The sequence below is a fragment of the Budorcas taxicolor genome, chromosome X (assembly GCF_023091745.1).
Source record: "Budorcas taxicolor isolate Tak-1 chromosome X, Takin1.1, whole genome shotgun sequence".
Lineage (NCBI taxonomy): Eukaryota > Metazoa > Chordata > Mammalia > Artiodactyla > Bovidae > Budorcas > Budorcas taxicolor.
In genome coordinates, this window is record NC_068935.1 from 111,975,652 (window position 1) to 111,991,388 (window position 15,737).

The 15,737-nt window shown below is 36.2% G+C and overlaps 1 protein-coding gene across 1 annotated transcript in view; it reads left to right on the forward strand.

Moving 5' to 3' along the window:
- Positions 1–15,737, forward strand: part of DMD (dystrophin) — a 2,235,978-nt gene that overhangs the window by 1,378,810 nt on the left and 841,431 nt on the right. The window contains exons 46-47 of the mRNA XM_052663429.1: positions 5,676–5,823; positions 8,287–8,436. Coding sequence (XP_052519389.1) covers positions 5,676–5,823; positions 8,287–8,436 — 298 coding nt within the window. The remainder of the gene's footprint in view (positions 1–5,675; positions 5,824–8,286; positions 8,437–15,737) is intronic.

A 15,737-nucleotide genomic window follows, 5' to 3' on the forward strand; every position in this document is an offset into this window, starting at 1 on the left:
TTTGGACCTTTATATGTGCTCAGTGCCAAAGAATCCACCTGCCAATGCAGGAGACACAGTAGGTGCAGGTTCAATCCCTGGGTCAGGAAGATCCCCCAAGGAGGAAATAGCAACCCACTCCAGTATTCTTGCCAGGATAAACCCATGGAGACAGAGGAGCCTGAAGGGATACAGTCCATGGGGTTCCAAAGAGTCAGATAGGACTGAGCGACTGAGTACACATGCGTGCAGGCCTTCATCCCTTAAATCCAGAGGTCATCTGGATCAAGTGATAATGGTTGAACCATGACCTTCCCTGGAATGAAGAGTGCTTCAGTTCAATTAGTCAGTTCAGTCATTCAGTCATGTCTGACTCTTTGCGACCCCATGGACTGCAGCATGCCAGGCTTCCCTGTCCATCACCAATTCCCGGAGCTTACTCAAACTCATGTCCATTGAGTTGGTGATGCCATCCAACTATCTCATCCTCTGTCGTCCCCTTCTCCTCCTGCCTTCAAACTTTCCCAGCATCAGGGTCTTTTCCAGTGAGTCAGTTCTTCACATCAGGTGGCCAAAGTATTGGAGCTTCAGCTTCAGCATCAGTCCTTCCATTGAATATTCAAGACTGATTTCCTTTAGGACGGACTGGTTGGATCTCCTTGCAGTCCAAGGGACTCTCAAGAGTTTTCTCCAATACCATAGTTCAAAAGCATCGATTCTTTGGCGCTCAGCTTTCTTTATGAAGAGTGCTTCATCAAGTAGTTAACATCTTCCATTTGATGGAGGTTTTAGTTCTGCAGAAGAGCTCAAAGATATTGTTCTATGTATCTGGACTGAAGAATTCCATGGACTGTATAGCCCATGGGGTCGCAAAGAATTGGACATGACTGAGCGACTTTCACTTCACTTTGAGAATTCAGGGAAGGGAATACAGAAAGGCTTTTGTGCCAGGAACCCCACCTGGTCCTGCTTGGTTTCAATTCCTCACTCTCTGTCTTATCACTCTTACCCACATCCATTCTCCATAGAATACCAGAGGGAATGGATGAAATGAATCTTGCTCTACTAAAAAAAATTGGAGTAGTTCATCACCTAGAATTTAAAACAAAACATTCTATCCACTTCATAGCCCTGCCTTGAACCACTTTACCAGCTTCATCTTTTGACCCTTCCTCCCTAAATCTTGAATACTTCAATAGCCAACCATTTCAGCATCATGCATTGATGTAGATATCCTTACTTTGCATGTATAAGAGAAGCCAAAATATTTGTTATTGGCAAAAACTCATATAATTATCACTAGTCCCTCTGGAAATGAATGCCAAGTCTTTATCGACTTTATTAGCAGAAAATAAGCTTAAGCATATCAGGCAGATAATGCTGATAATAACATTTATTCATAATTATAAGCAGCTAAAGGTAACAGTAAACTGTCATTGCATTATGAACCTTTTTTTTTTTTTAATCCTAAAATAGCCAGCAACTTGGTAGCAGCCAAAAGAACTTGAGTTATTTATTCATTGTTATCAGTGGTGGAAGACTATGCAAACTAACCAAATTTCATTCATTTTAGGCAGCACATTTTACCACATTAACATCACTGAAATCTGGGTGAATTTGACTATTTCCGGTAGCCAGGTCACATGTGGTTTAGAAGAAAGTCCAAGGAATAGTAGTAGAGCCCTGTTAAGAAGTGCTATACTGCTGAGACTCTTGATGTCACAAAAAATGACACAGTATGGAAAAAGACATCAGTTAGGAGATCTGACTATAAAGAAAGGTGAGCACCAAAGAACTGATGCTTTTGAACTGTGGTGTTGGAGAAGACTCTTGAGAGTCCCTTGGACAGCAAGGAGATCCAACCAGTCCATCCTAAAGGAGATCAGTCTTGAATATTCAATGGAAGAACTGATGCTGAAGCTGAAACTACAATACTTTGGCTTCCTGATGCGAGGAACTGACTCATTTGAAAAGACTCTGATGCTGGGAAAGATTGAAGGCAGGAGGAGAAGGGGATGACAGAGGATGAGATGGTTGGATGGCATCACCAACTCAATGGACATGAGTCTGAGTAAACTCTGGGAGTTGGTGATGTACAGGGAAGCCTGGCATGCTGAAGTCCATGGGGTCGCAAAGAGTCACACACGACTGAGCAACTGAACTGAACTCTACTGAGGGGATCTGATGCCTGGTGATCTGATGAGGAGCAGATGTAATAATAATAAAAGTAAAGTACACAAGAAATGTAATGCAATTGAGTCATCCACATAAAAAAATTATCTTCCATGAAACTGGTCTCTGGTGCCAAAAAGGCTGAGAACCACTGCTCTAAAAAGAAAAGTGGTATAGGAGGCTCAGACTCTAAATATGAGGAAATTTGAAGAACACTGCACCAATTTTTTCACTTATACTTTTTAATGCATATTCAAAGGGAACATAAGAGAAAAAAATATATATAAACCTAAAGAAAATTTTCTTAATAAAACCTCTACGTGATAAATGTCATCATTTAATCAGCAGCATTCCTCACTCTAACCCACATCCTGGGAGTATACACAGTGATGTTATATGACCTGCAAGTGAAGGTCTATTTCACTTGGTGAAATACTGTAGTGCACATCAGTGAGTAAATTAGATTATGTTTTACCGTCAGTATTGCAAAAAATGGGAACAATTCTTTTGAAACAGAAAAGTGCATAACATTGAAAAGAATGATGGCCAAATTCATTCATTCACACAACAGTTATTTATTTAGCATCTTTTCTGTGCCAGGCATAATTTCAGGAACAAGGGTAACAGTAATAAATAAAACAGGCAAAATCTTTGCCCTCAGAAAGTTTGATTTCCTGTGTAAGATAGACAATATACAAAACAACCAAATTATGGTGCTTTTTTGTTTGGGGCATGCTCAGTCACTCAGTTATGTCTAACTCTTTGCAACCCCATGGACTGTAGCCTGCCAGGCTCCTCTGTCCATGGGATTTCCCAGGCAAGAATACTGAAGTTGTCATTTCCTCCTCCAGGGGCCAACCCAGGTATCAAACCAGGGTCTCTTGTAGCTCCTGTATTGCAGGTGGATTCTTTACAACTGAGCCACCAAGAATATTTTAAGTACTAAAGAGAAAGATTGACTAGGGAGGAAGAACAAAAATTGGAGAGAGAAGAGGTGTGATTGTAGGTAGAATCATCAGGAAAGACCTGCAGGAGCTGAGGAAACCAGCCATGCTTGATTTGTGAGGGAAGGTCATTCTAGGCAGGAAAAAACAGCAAGTACAAAAGCTGAGGTCTCCAGAAGGATAAGAGAAAGGGAGAGTAGATGGAAATGAGGTCAGACAAGTAAGGAGAAAGAGGATCAGCAGATTTTATAGATCAGTGCTTTTCCATACAAAAGTAGTGAGCCTCATATGTAATTTTAAATTTTCTAATGTCATATGTAAAAAAGAGTAAGAACAGGTGAAATTAACCTATTTTATTTAACACAATATATTAAAAATATTATCATGTTGACTTGTACATATTTAAAGGACTAATGAGATATTTCATATTCTTTTTTAATACTTTAGAAATAGTTTTATTTTTATTAGTTTTATCTTTTTATTTTTTACAATAGATCCTTGTTATTTGTCTATTTTAAATATAGCAGTCCATACATGTCAATCTTAAACTCCCAATCTACTCCTCCCCTCCACCCTTTCCCCCATAAAAATAGTTGTATTTTTATAGCAGTTTTAGGTGTACAGCAAAATTGAGTAGAAGGTACAGAGATGATTTTTTTTTTGTACTAAGTCTTTGAAATCCAGTATGCAATTTTTTACACTTACAGCACATCTCAGTTTCCCTCACATCATTTCAAGTGCTCAGTAGCCACATATGAAGGTGTCTAGTATATTGAGCAGCACAGATCTAGACCCTAATAGAGCGCTGTAATGACTTTGCTTTGATTTGAATGAACTGGGAAGCAATAGAAGAGTTTAAGTGCAATGATGACATAATATGATTTGAGTTTTCAATGGAGCCCAAAATAGGACTTGGGTTTTCATAGAATCTGCTGTTTGGAGAATAGAAAAAGAAGACAGTGTCTTCTTATGTGCCTCGGATAGACTTTGGACCAGCTCACATCAAAGAACAAAATTGAGTATGAAAGTCAAAGTGAAGTCGCTCAGTTGTGTCCAACTCTTTGCGACTCCATGGACTATAGCCTACCAGGCTCCTCCGTCCATGGGATTTTCCAGGCAAGAGTACTGGAGTGGGTTGCCATTTCCTTCTCCAGGGAAAACTGAGTATAGAAGAACATAAATCCAATAACCGGATCCGGTTTGAGGAATTAGTGTAACTATAGTTCTCTCAATGTCCTGTCTTTGCACAGGCTGTGAATCAAATCCCTTTTCATGTTTCAAGACCCAGGTAGACCATTATCTTCTCTGACATATCTTCTATACCCTTCTATACCCAGAAACTTGTCCTCCACAATATTCTATCATAGTCCTAGATTTACATGCTTCTTCCCTCTCATGGACTATGAGATCCTCAAGGCAAGGTACATAACTCATTTCTCTTTGATTCGAATACCTGCTTGAGTTCCTGGAAGTTAGTAAGCCCTCAATAAATATTTGTCAACTAGAAGCAAAAACAAACAAAAAATTATCTGAACAGTCCCCAAATGGAAGCAACTCAAGTGTCCACCAACATAGATATATTTTATACAGTTTCGTTCTATGTAGTGAAGAAGATAATCTACACAGAACATGGATGATGATTGTAAATGTTACACTGAGTAAAAGGCAGTGTGTTTAGTCACTAAGTCATGCCCGACTCTTTTGGGACTGCATGGAGTATAGTCCGCCAGGCTCCTCTGTCCACAGGATTTCCCAGGCAAGAATTCTGGAGTGGGTTGCCCCATATACATAATGCTCAATACAGGCAAAATAATAAAAGTTGGCAGGATACTGATTACACTTGGAGGTAGTGACTGCAAGGGTTTTGAGGGAACTTCTAATAACATTCTATTCCTTTGATGTATCCAAGGGTTGTTGTATCCATTTTTTAAAACTATATTGATCTCTATAGTTGTATGAACACTTTGCTATATGTATATTATGCTTCAGTTCAAAAGCTTACATACCACAGATACATAGTTCCCAAAAGACAATAAAACAAAAAAAAATGTAAATTGTTATAAGTGCAGCTTATTTTGCTCAGCTGCTTTCTGACTCAATATGTAAGAATAAGTTTATGGCTAATTGAGTAACATACAGTATATGTGTTTTTATAATTAACAACATCCACTAGTACAACATATGTTAAGTATTTTAAATCAATTCCCTCTTTCCTCCTAAAGGATTTTGTGTTGTAATTTGGAAAACATTTGAACATGTAATAATTTAGTGTTTTCATTTAATTCCCTTGTTTTTGCTTTACAATTTTCCATAAAGATGTATTTCATTTAAGCATCTTAAAACATGTAATTTCACTTTATATACTTACTCTAGTGAAGTTGTTCTCAACCAGAGACAGTTTTGCCCCAGTGGTGATATTTGACTAGGCCTTTAAAATATTACATCCTTAAAAATATTATATCGTTAACATCTTTGAAATGGCTTATTTTTAAAAAGTGTGTGCAGCTTTTTTGAGTTTTCTTAAATAAAGAAAGAAAACTTGAGAAATATGTTCTTTAAAACAATTTTATTTTTCTCCAGGTTAGAAGAACAAAAGAATATCCTGTCAGAATTTCAAAGAGATTTGAATGAATTTGTTTTATGGTTGGAAGAAGCAGATAACATTTCTAGTATTCCGCTTGAACTTGGAAATGAGCAGCAACTAAAAGAAAAGCTTGAGGAAGTCAAGGTAATTTTATTTTCTAAAATCTCCCAGGGCCTACTTGTATATGAACCTAGAGGGAATTCCCTGGTGGTCCGGTGGTTAGGACTTGGCCATTCACTGCCGTGGCCTGAGTTTAATCCCTGGCCGGGGAACTAAGATCCCACAAGCTACATGGTATAGCCAAAAAAGAAAAAAAAGGTATAAGAATATATTTTTTAAATGTATTCAGTCATTGATTTCCTGCCCATTGGGATACTGATAGTTCTTCAGTAATTTTTCTCACAACTTGATTTTGTCTTAGCCCAGTGAGTATGTATATATTTTTAAAAGTAAGTATGGGATATATAAGTATGTTTCTGTTTGTGTATGTGTGTGTATAAAATGCATAGTGATACTTTTTAAACTGATTTGAAATTAATTTTAGACTTAATGGAGAATTGCACAGCTCCAAATTATTTTAAAAACTGGGGAGAATCTCATTTAGAAATGATCTCATTTCTTATGGAAGATCTTAATTGCCAAATCAATCTCCCTACTTCAGCCTCTAATTAAAGGCATTCTATTTGCCTGAAGCAATGGTTTGGTTTGGTTTGGTTTGGTTTGGTTTGTCTGCAGGGTAAGGGGAGGTGATGTTGGTTCACTTTCGATACTGGTTGAATAAAACTTCTGGTGTGTTCAAGTGGTTTTTTATGCCCACTTAACATGATGGAGAAGAGAATGGCAACCCACTCCAGTACTCTTCCCTGGAGAGTCCCCTGGACAGGGGAGTCTAGCCGGCTACAGTCCATGGGGTCTCAAAGAGTCAGACACAACTGAGCAACTAACACACTTGATGTCTGCTGCTTTCTGATTAGCTCTCCTGGCTGACCGAGATGCTTTGATTGTGCTGTTGGATTAACTTTCATGGTTTAAGTTTTAGGAGAGAAACTCCTTTGGATCTGTTTTACTTTAATTCTTGAAGGGAAAGGGAAATTAACATTCAATCATCCCCTGTTACATACTAAGTATTAGATGTATTTACATCTGCTATTTTATTTAATCTTATCAAACTTCCAAAAGGGTTCCTATCCTCGTTTTACAAGGTCACAGAATCAAAGAGAAATGGAACTGCTTCTTTATCAATGATTCAGTTGATTTGCACATCCAGATTGGACTCCATGTCAGCTACTTATTTCTGTGAAATAAGAAATGTGTGCCTGACAGAGGATAAAGTATAAGAAGTAAAATATTGCTTAATTCAGTAAACAAATATTAAGCACCTAGTATATGTCAGATAATGTATTAGGTATTTGAGAGTCAAAAAATAAAAAGTTTTTGATCCATAGTTTGAGGATGTTATGCCATGGAAAAATAAACTCAGTCTGTTCTTAAAAATTCATCTTTCCTAAATATATTGAGTGTTATATATGTATATATAGGAAAGTAATTGATAACTCATTTAAGAGACATGTTTGATGGTGTTCCCTTATTAATAAATATGCATTGATTTCCTTTTTTTTCCCTTAGTCTAGATCAACACCGTCCTATAGCACCATCCAATATCATTTAACAACATGATAAATGTGTTGAATATTAGCAATTTTAGTAGCCACTAGCTGCACTTGCCTTTTGAGTACTTGAAAGGTAGCTGATGTGACTGAAGAATTAAGTCTTTAATTTTATTGACAGTTAATTTAAATTTAAATAGCCTCATGTGGCTAATAGAAGATACAAATAAATAAAAGACAGTTAATAAAACTATGATAGCTTTGTAGATCATAAAAAAGAGCACTTTCAATGTGATGTTAAATGAATAAGAAAAAATTCAGGAATGTGCAGGTATCAAAATTAAGTGTTCTTGAAAGAAAACACCCAAGTTTGGATCACCAGTCTTTTGCCTGCTACTTCTGTGTCCTTGGATCTGATATTTAACCACTCTGTCTCAGTTTCCTTCTATGTAAGATGAAGATAGTAAGATCTACCTCATGACATTATTATATAAAGTTAACATTTTTATATAAAGCATTATATGAAGATAATATATGTGAAGAGGTTAGTTAGCACAATGCCTGGTAGCAGGTATGTTCTTAGTTATCTTTTAATATGATAATGCAATTTCTTACTCTGCTAAGTTATAGTATAGAGACCTAATACCTGAGAGGATGCTTAAATTTGCCCAGATTATTCTGAGAGGTGTGTTTTTAGACTTTTGACACTGTTTAAGGTATTGTTTTAGAGCTTATCATACTACATAACATTTTTCTCTTGAGGAAAAAAAAATCTCTGAGGGATACAAGATATTCTGATCCTTTGTAGGATGGGCTGATTTACTTAGGCGTAGGTGTCTTAGTGCACCAGCTCTGTGCTCTGTAGAAAATTTGGTATTTAAGGAACTGGTGGGCCTCCGGTCTTTCTTTATTTTGATAGATTAATCAATAGAGGCAAAGACAAGGTAGCTGGCATTGTGCTGTAATTCATTTTAAATGTTGTTGCATTTGTCTGTTTCAGTTACTGGCTGAAGAGTTGCCCCTGCGTCAGGGAATTCTAAAACAATTAAATGAAACAGGAGGAACAGTGCTTGTAAGTGCTCCCATAAGCCCAGAAGAGCAAGATAAACTTGAAAATAAGCTCAAGCAGACAAATCTTCAGTGGATAAAGGTTAGACATTAACCATCTGTCCTGTCGCATGTGTTAAATGCTGCAAGCATTTCTTTTGTTTCATGGTGCTTAATTGGTAAGGCTGGGGGAGAGGGCTGGTTTTATGGATTGTTATTTTGTTTTTATTTTAACTGACCATTTGATTTGGGTGTATGTATGATTTGTTGTGAATGGAAGGAATGTTGATGGTGAATGATGGTACAGTAATGACCAAATGCCAAGTTATATACCACTATTACTTTACAGAATTATTCTAAAGGAATAGACTGGAAAAAAGATGAAGTGATTCATTCAGTGTTCAGGTGTAGGTTGACAATATTTAAGCAAGATGGAGGTTGTCCAGCTCAATGAGTATCATAAATCAAAATTACTTATCCTTACCAATAAGGTCGCCTGCAATGCGGGAGACCGAGGTTCGATTCCTGGATCCAGAAGGTCCTCTGGAGAAGGAAATGGCAACCCACTACAGTATTCTTGCCTGAAGAATCCCAAAGACAGAGCAGCCTAGCAGGCTACAGTCCATGGGGTTGCAAGAGTCGGACATGACTTAGCAACTGAACCACCTCCACCACCACCACCACCACCACCACCACCACCACCACCGCCGCCAATAGTATAGACTTAATCAAGGATCAATGCATGCTAAATTTCTCTAAAAGATGTTTTATTTATTTACTGTTTATTTGTTTACTTAGTTACTTGTGAGTCTTCATCTTTCTTGGATACTTATTAAATCTAATATTTTTATTTTTTAAATACAATATTTTAATTTGTTTATCAAATTAATGCATACTTACTCTTTAAAACCAAGTGGTGCATATGAATTTTTAAAAAAACAACATCAACTGGTCCATCAAAAGGCTATTTATCAGTATTACTGTACTCTTATGACAACCTTGTCATAAATCAAGTGAACATATATATATGAATCTGTTCTGGATTCTCTTGATTATCAATGTCCTTCCACTAGTACTGCAGTGGCTTTGTAACAGTCATCTTTCTTTTTTTTCAGTTCGGTAGTTTAATTTTTTAATGAAGATTTTGTGTTTTTAGAGCACTTTTAGGTTCACAGCAAAACTAAGAGGAAGTTACAGTGATTCCCCAAAGACTCCTCCCCCCAAATTCACACTTTCCCTTGTTATCAACATCTCCCACCAGAGGGGTTCAGTTCAGTTCAGTTCATTTCAGTCGCTCAGTTGTGTCTGACTCTTTGTGAGCGCATGGACTGCAGCACGCCAGGCTTCCCTGTCCATCACCAACTCCCGGAGCTTGCTCAAACTCATGTCCATTGAGTCGATGATGCCATCCAGCCATCTCATCCTCTGTCATCCCCTTCTCCTCTTGCCTTCAATCTTTCTCAGCATCAGGGTCTTTTCCAATGAGTCAGTTCTTCGCATCAGGTGGCCAAAGTATTGGAGTTTCAGCTTCAGCATCAGTCCTTCCATTGAACATTCAGGACTGATCTCCTTTAGGATGGACTGGTTTGATCTTGCTGTCCAAGGGACTCTCAAGAGTTTTCTCCAACACCACAGTTCTAAAGCGTCAATTCAAAGTACCAGAGGGGTACATTTAACAATCATCTTTCAACAGCTTGAGATACAATTTATATACCATGTAATTCACCCATTTTAAAATGTACAGTTCAATGGTTTTGGTATATTTACTTTTTAAATTGTACATATATATAGCATAAGATTTTTCATTTTAACAATTTAAAGTATACAATTTATGGTCATTTATTATATCCACAATGTGAAACCATTACCACTATCTGTTTCTAAAACATGAAAGAGAAATTCGGTAACCATTAAGCAATAACTCCCCATCACCCTACCCCTGAACCCATCTCCCTAAAAGTAACCTCTAATCTACTTTCTGTCTGTATGTTTTTGCCTGTTCTAGAGATTTCATATAAGTGGACTCACACCGTATCTGTCCCTTTGTGTTGAGATTATTTTACCTGGCATAAGATGTTAAAGTTTCACCCAGGTTGTAGCAGGTATCATTGAACAATATTTTATTGTGTATGTGTGTATGTGTATATACACACACAGTGTATATATGTGAATATACACATTTGTTGTTGTTTAGTCATAAGTTATGTCTGACTCTTTTGCAACCCCTGTAGACCCTGTGGACTATAGCCTACCAGGCTTCTCTATCCATGGGATTTTCCAGGCAAGAATACTGGAGTGGGTTGTCTGGGTTCTCCAGGGGATCTTCCTGACCCAGAGATTGAACTCACATCTCTTGCATTGGCAGAGGGATTCTTTACTGCTGTTATATCTGAAAAGTCCCTCCATTCTGAAAGAATAGTCTGAGAAGGCAACAACAACATATATTTGTGTGTATATATATATGTGTGTGTGTGTACATACACATACATATGTGTATATATGTGTACACATATACATACAATGTATATACATGCATGTATACGTGTGTGTGTGTATACACACATGTATATAACACACACACAAACCCACATACTTGTTTTACAAAAAAAATTAGGATCTGGTAGTATAAAAATTCAAACCTTATTCTTCTTAGTCCAGATTGGTTTTTTGCTATTTTTGGTTCACCAAATAAATTTTAGAACCAACTTGCCAATTTTTACTAAAGCCTTCCAGAATATCGATTTGAATTGTGTTGAGCTTATAGATCAGTTAACATTTTTACACTATTGAGTCATCTAATCTGTGAAAATGTTATATCCCTTCATTTATTGAGGACTCCTTTAATGCATTTTTAGAAATACTTTGTAGTTTTCAATCCAGAGGACCTACACATTTTATTAGATTTAACCCCAGATATTTGATGTTTTAGTCCCTTTTATAAATGGGATTCATTTCAAGTTTTATTTTCTTTTTGTTGCTGATATATAAAAATAGATTTTTTTATGTTAAACACACCTCCAGTGTCCTTACCAGATTCACATACTAATATCAATGTTTTGTAAAACATTTTGGATTTTTTTAATGTGCATAGTCATGTCATCAAATAAAGGTAGTTTCTCTCTTTTCAGTCCTTAGGATTTTAATTGTTTTTGCATAAACTTGCGCCTCTAAAACAATGTTTAAGAGAAGGGGTGATAATGGGAGGCCTTGAGTCATTTCCTGTTTCAGGTGGTCTGCTTTTAGTAATTAATCATTAAATATTATGTTCCTTATAGGACTTTTTATAGATCCTCTGAATCAGGTTAAATAACTTTTTCCTTATTCTTTTTTCTCAGGTTTTTATTATGAATAGGTAACCTATTCATAACTTTCTCTGCATTTATTAAAACGATCCTATGTTTTTTTCCCTCTAAATGTGACAAACGACAGTCATTGTTTTTGGAATGTGAAACTACTCTAGGATTCCAGAAATAAGTCCTCTTGGCCATGATGTCTTCTACTTTTTTATAGATTGCTGGATTCAGTTTTCTAATATGCTGTTTATGATTTTTATATCTTTGTTCATGGCAGGAAATGTTCTGTAATTTATTTTTTAATCCTTCTCGAGTATTGATAGCAATGTTAGACAAGTCTTAATAATCAAGTTCAGAGGTTCTCTCTTTCTTTGTTCTGGAATGATACGAAGACTGGTGAAAATTGGTGAATATTGGTATCATTTCTTCCTGAGATATTTGGAAGAATTCAGTTGTAAAGCCATCAGTGCATGGGGTGTTATATTTTGTTTTGTTGTTATTATTGAGGTTTTTTGGTGAGAAAATTTTTGATAATGGATCCATTTTTTTAAATAGATACATGAATGGTTAGATTTTTATTTCTTGGTGTGTCAGCTTTTATAAGTTGTGTCTTTCAAGGAATTTGTCCATTCCCATGCTATTTTCCCTTTTGGGGTTGTAAACTTTTTAAAATACTGCTAGGGATCCTGTGTATATTTATATTTACAAAGGAGAAAATAGACTACAAACTCTAAGTACCTGAATGGGTCTTAACTGGGATATTTTACTCTATGTGCTAAGGTAGAAAGCTGAGTCTCTTGTTGAAAGAGACCTTCAAAGTCTACAATACAGTGGGCTTTATTCTGAGCTATTCATACCAATGCTAAAATTCTTTCCAGACATGAAGTTCAATTTCTTTAGGTACGAACCACACTCACTGTTTTTTATTTTTTTGGTTTTTTTTTGGTTTTTTTTTGAGAGTGAATATTTTTTTAATTCTTCTCTATATTGCAAACACATAGCAATGATACATAGAATATTTTATTTTATGTTTTTTTCTTGTTATCACTTTTTTTTTTAATTTTTATTTTACTTTACAATACTGTATTGGTTTTGCCATACATTGACCTGAATCCACCACGGGTGTACATGCGTTCCCAAACATGAACCCCCCTCCCACCTCCCTCCTTTTTGCCTATAGGTCAGTGTTAAAAGAAGGCCATTTATTATGCAGTAGTTTTGATATTGACACAAATTTTCATCTACAAGCTTTCATATATGCTCTTATTCTCAGACATCATGACATCTTTAATCCAAACACTATCCAGGTTTTGCCAAGTTCAGATCCCCTGTACCGAAGGCTTCTTCTCCCTTACATTTTGTATCCCCATATGTACTTTCTCCATATATGCTTTTGACCTTCCAAGTATGTTTTGAAACCTCTCATCCACTTTTGACCACATCTCTACTACCTTATTGAGCACATTTAATACCTGTTAACTTTGTTCTATTCAAAATATAAAGCAAACTGTAATCCTTCAAACCAAGAGCAAATCCATACCAAGAAAATACCACAGAAGTATAATTTTCATGTAAAATAAAATTGATTCCTTCAAAAATGGCATAATTGCCTGTAAAGAATTGCTTGTCATTCATCAATACTGGACCAAATTGAGAGCCATGACAAAGTTACACTGAGAAACATTCTTTACATAGATGATTTGAAAAGAAAAAAAAAATAGAGACTGAATTTTTAATTGTCAGTATAGTCATTATGTTTTTTAATTGATGATGCTGAAGTTCTTGAAGCAGATCATTTACATGGCTGAAAAAATATTTATGAACTGAAATGAGTACCAATTATATGACATTAAATTCAAAATGTGTGTTTGATCTCTATAATTCAAGCAATTAGATATTTGGGGGGGATCTTTTATTTTTATATATCAATACTTTCAGTTGTGTAAATAATCATAATTTAAATTTTAAGTTAATTTTGTCCTACTGTAAAATGTAAAGTTTCTTCCTTTAATGATTTCAGAATAGCCACATATACATATAGACACTTGCATGTTAAGGGAAAGTATTTTCCTAGTAATTAAATGTTGTAGACACATAACACTTTTACAAATAAAATCATTCCTCATAAGAAGAGAACAAGGAGGAAAGATGCCCCAAACATTCCTTGATATTACAAAAAGGAACACAAAAATTATAATTGTAGGAAATGTGAGAGAACTGTCAAAAACATATAATAGTAGCTTTGTGAATAGTGATGCATATGTCAAGATTTTATCTTTTCTGCAACAGAAAAGAATGTCATTTTTTTGTGATAGAAAATTAAAACTAAGACTATGAACACCATCTTGTGTATAGATTTATATTTCTATATCATTCATAATATCTGTGTCTTTATCCCAATATTATAATTTTTATACTATGTCTTTGCCATTGAAGTTCACAGAATTTGGAATCATATTCACTAGTCATATTAAAAAGTATTTGTCTCTTCTCAATCCTAATGCCACTCTATCCCTGTTGAATTAATTTAAGAATGGAAAATGAATGATTAAAGCCAATTTATGTCATTACACAAGTCAACAGTTAAAAAAAAATAAGGTGGTCAAGATGATCAAGAGATGGTCTTGATCATCATTAAACCTTAAATTCTCAGTCATTAGAAGAGAGAAGTAATAATGGCGACCCCCCTGCCTGTATTCTCTAGCACACTCCTCCATTTAAAGGCTAGAGTGAGTGTTAGAATTGTAACAGTAGGCCGTGGTTGCTGGAACACAGACATGAAGTTCCTAAACATAGTATTTCTAAAAACATCCTGCTAATACAATACCTGATGTCAGGTGCATTTTTACACAGCTGACTCTATTACATTGTACCTTGTGTATTTAGCCAACTTACCAATTATTTTGGCGCTTTTATGTTTTATTACTGAATTCAGAAAACAGTGATGAGAGGTAATATAGCTGTTCCTTTAAGAGACTGGTGGACTCTCTAATGGGTTTGTTGCAAAACTGTGTTAACTTGCTGTGGCCGAGCCAGCACCTGTATATAACACAGGTGGAAATTGTTGCTTTGAGGTAAAATATATGTCTTGGTTTAAATTGTGGTTTCCTCCAGATAAGGACCATGAAGTGATATCCTCATTTTTGTCTAATGTGTATTTTGAGTTTTACAATCTAACAATAATATCCATAAGATCTACAGGATGGCAACGTAATTAAAACTGACGTCTATGTTTTTTTCTTTCTTTCTCTGAGTGTCTCACTTTCTAATCTTCATACACATGTCTGATTCTGTGTTGCTTTCAGTATACTCATCATATTTCTTTGTATGTTCTCTGAACTTGTGTGTGTGTGTGTGTGTGTGTGTAGGTAGGTAGGGAGTGTTCCCTCCCTTCTAACCTCTCCCCACCACTATTACTCTCTTCTTTTTTTTCTCTGTAATGTATGTCTTTGCCTAGGTGGCTCTAGTGGTAAATATCCCACCTGCCAATGCAGGAGACAAAAGAGATATGGGTTCGATCCCTGCATCAGGAAGATCCCCTGGAGAAGGGAATGGCAACCCATTCCAATATTCTTCTCTGGAGAATCCCATAGACAAAGGAGTCTCGTGGGCTACAGTCCACAGGGTTGCAAAGAGCTGGACATGACTGCAGTAACTCATGTGAATTGATAACTGTCTATGTCTACCATGAATCTACTTTTCTAAATGCATACATGTCAGGTTTTTTTTGTGCCTGGGTAGCATATGTGACACATTCTCTCCTACTCTCTTTTAATCCTTCTTTCATCTTCTCCTGCCCTTGACACTTTGTGTTCCCTTTTCTTTACTGCTCTTTTAGCAGTTACATGTAGGTATTTTTTCAACTACACATTTCAGTTCAGTTCAGTCGCTCAGTCGTGTCTGAGTCTTTGTGACCCCATGGACTGCAGCATCCTTGGCTTCCCTGTCCATCACCAACTCTCAGAGCTTGCTCAAACTCATGTCCATGGAGTAGTGATACCATCCAACCATCTCATTCTCTGTCATCCCCTTCTCCTCCTGCCTTCAATCTTTCCCAGCATCATGGTCTTTTCCAGTGACTCATTTCTTCACATCAGGTGGCCAAAGTATT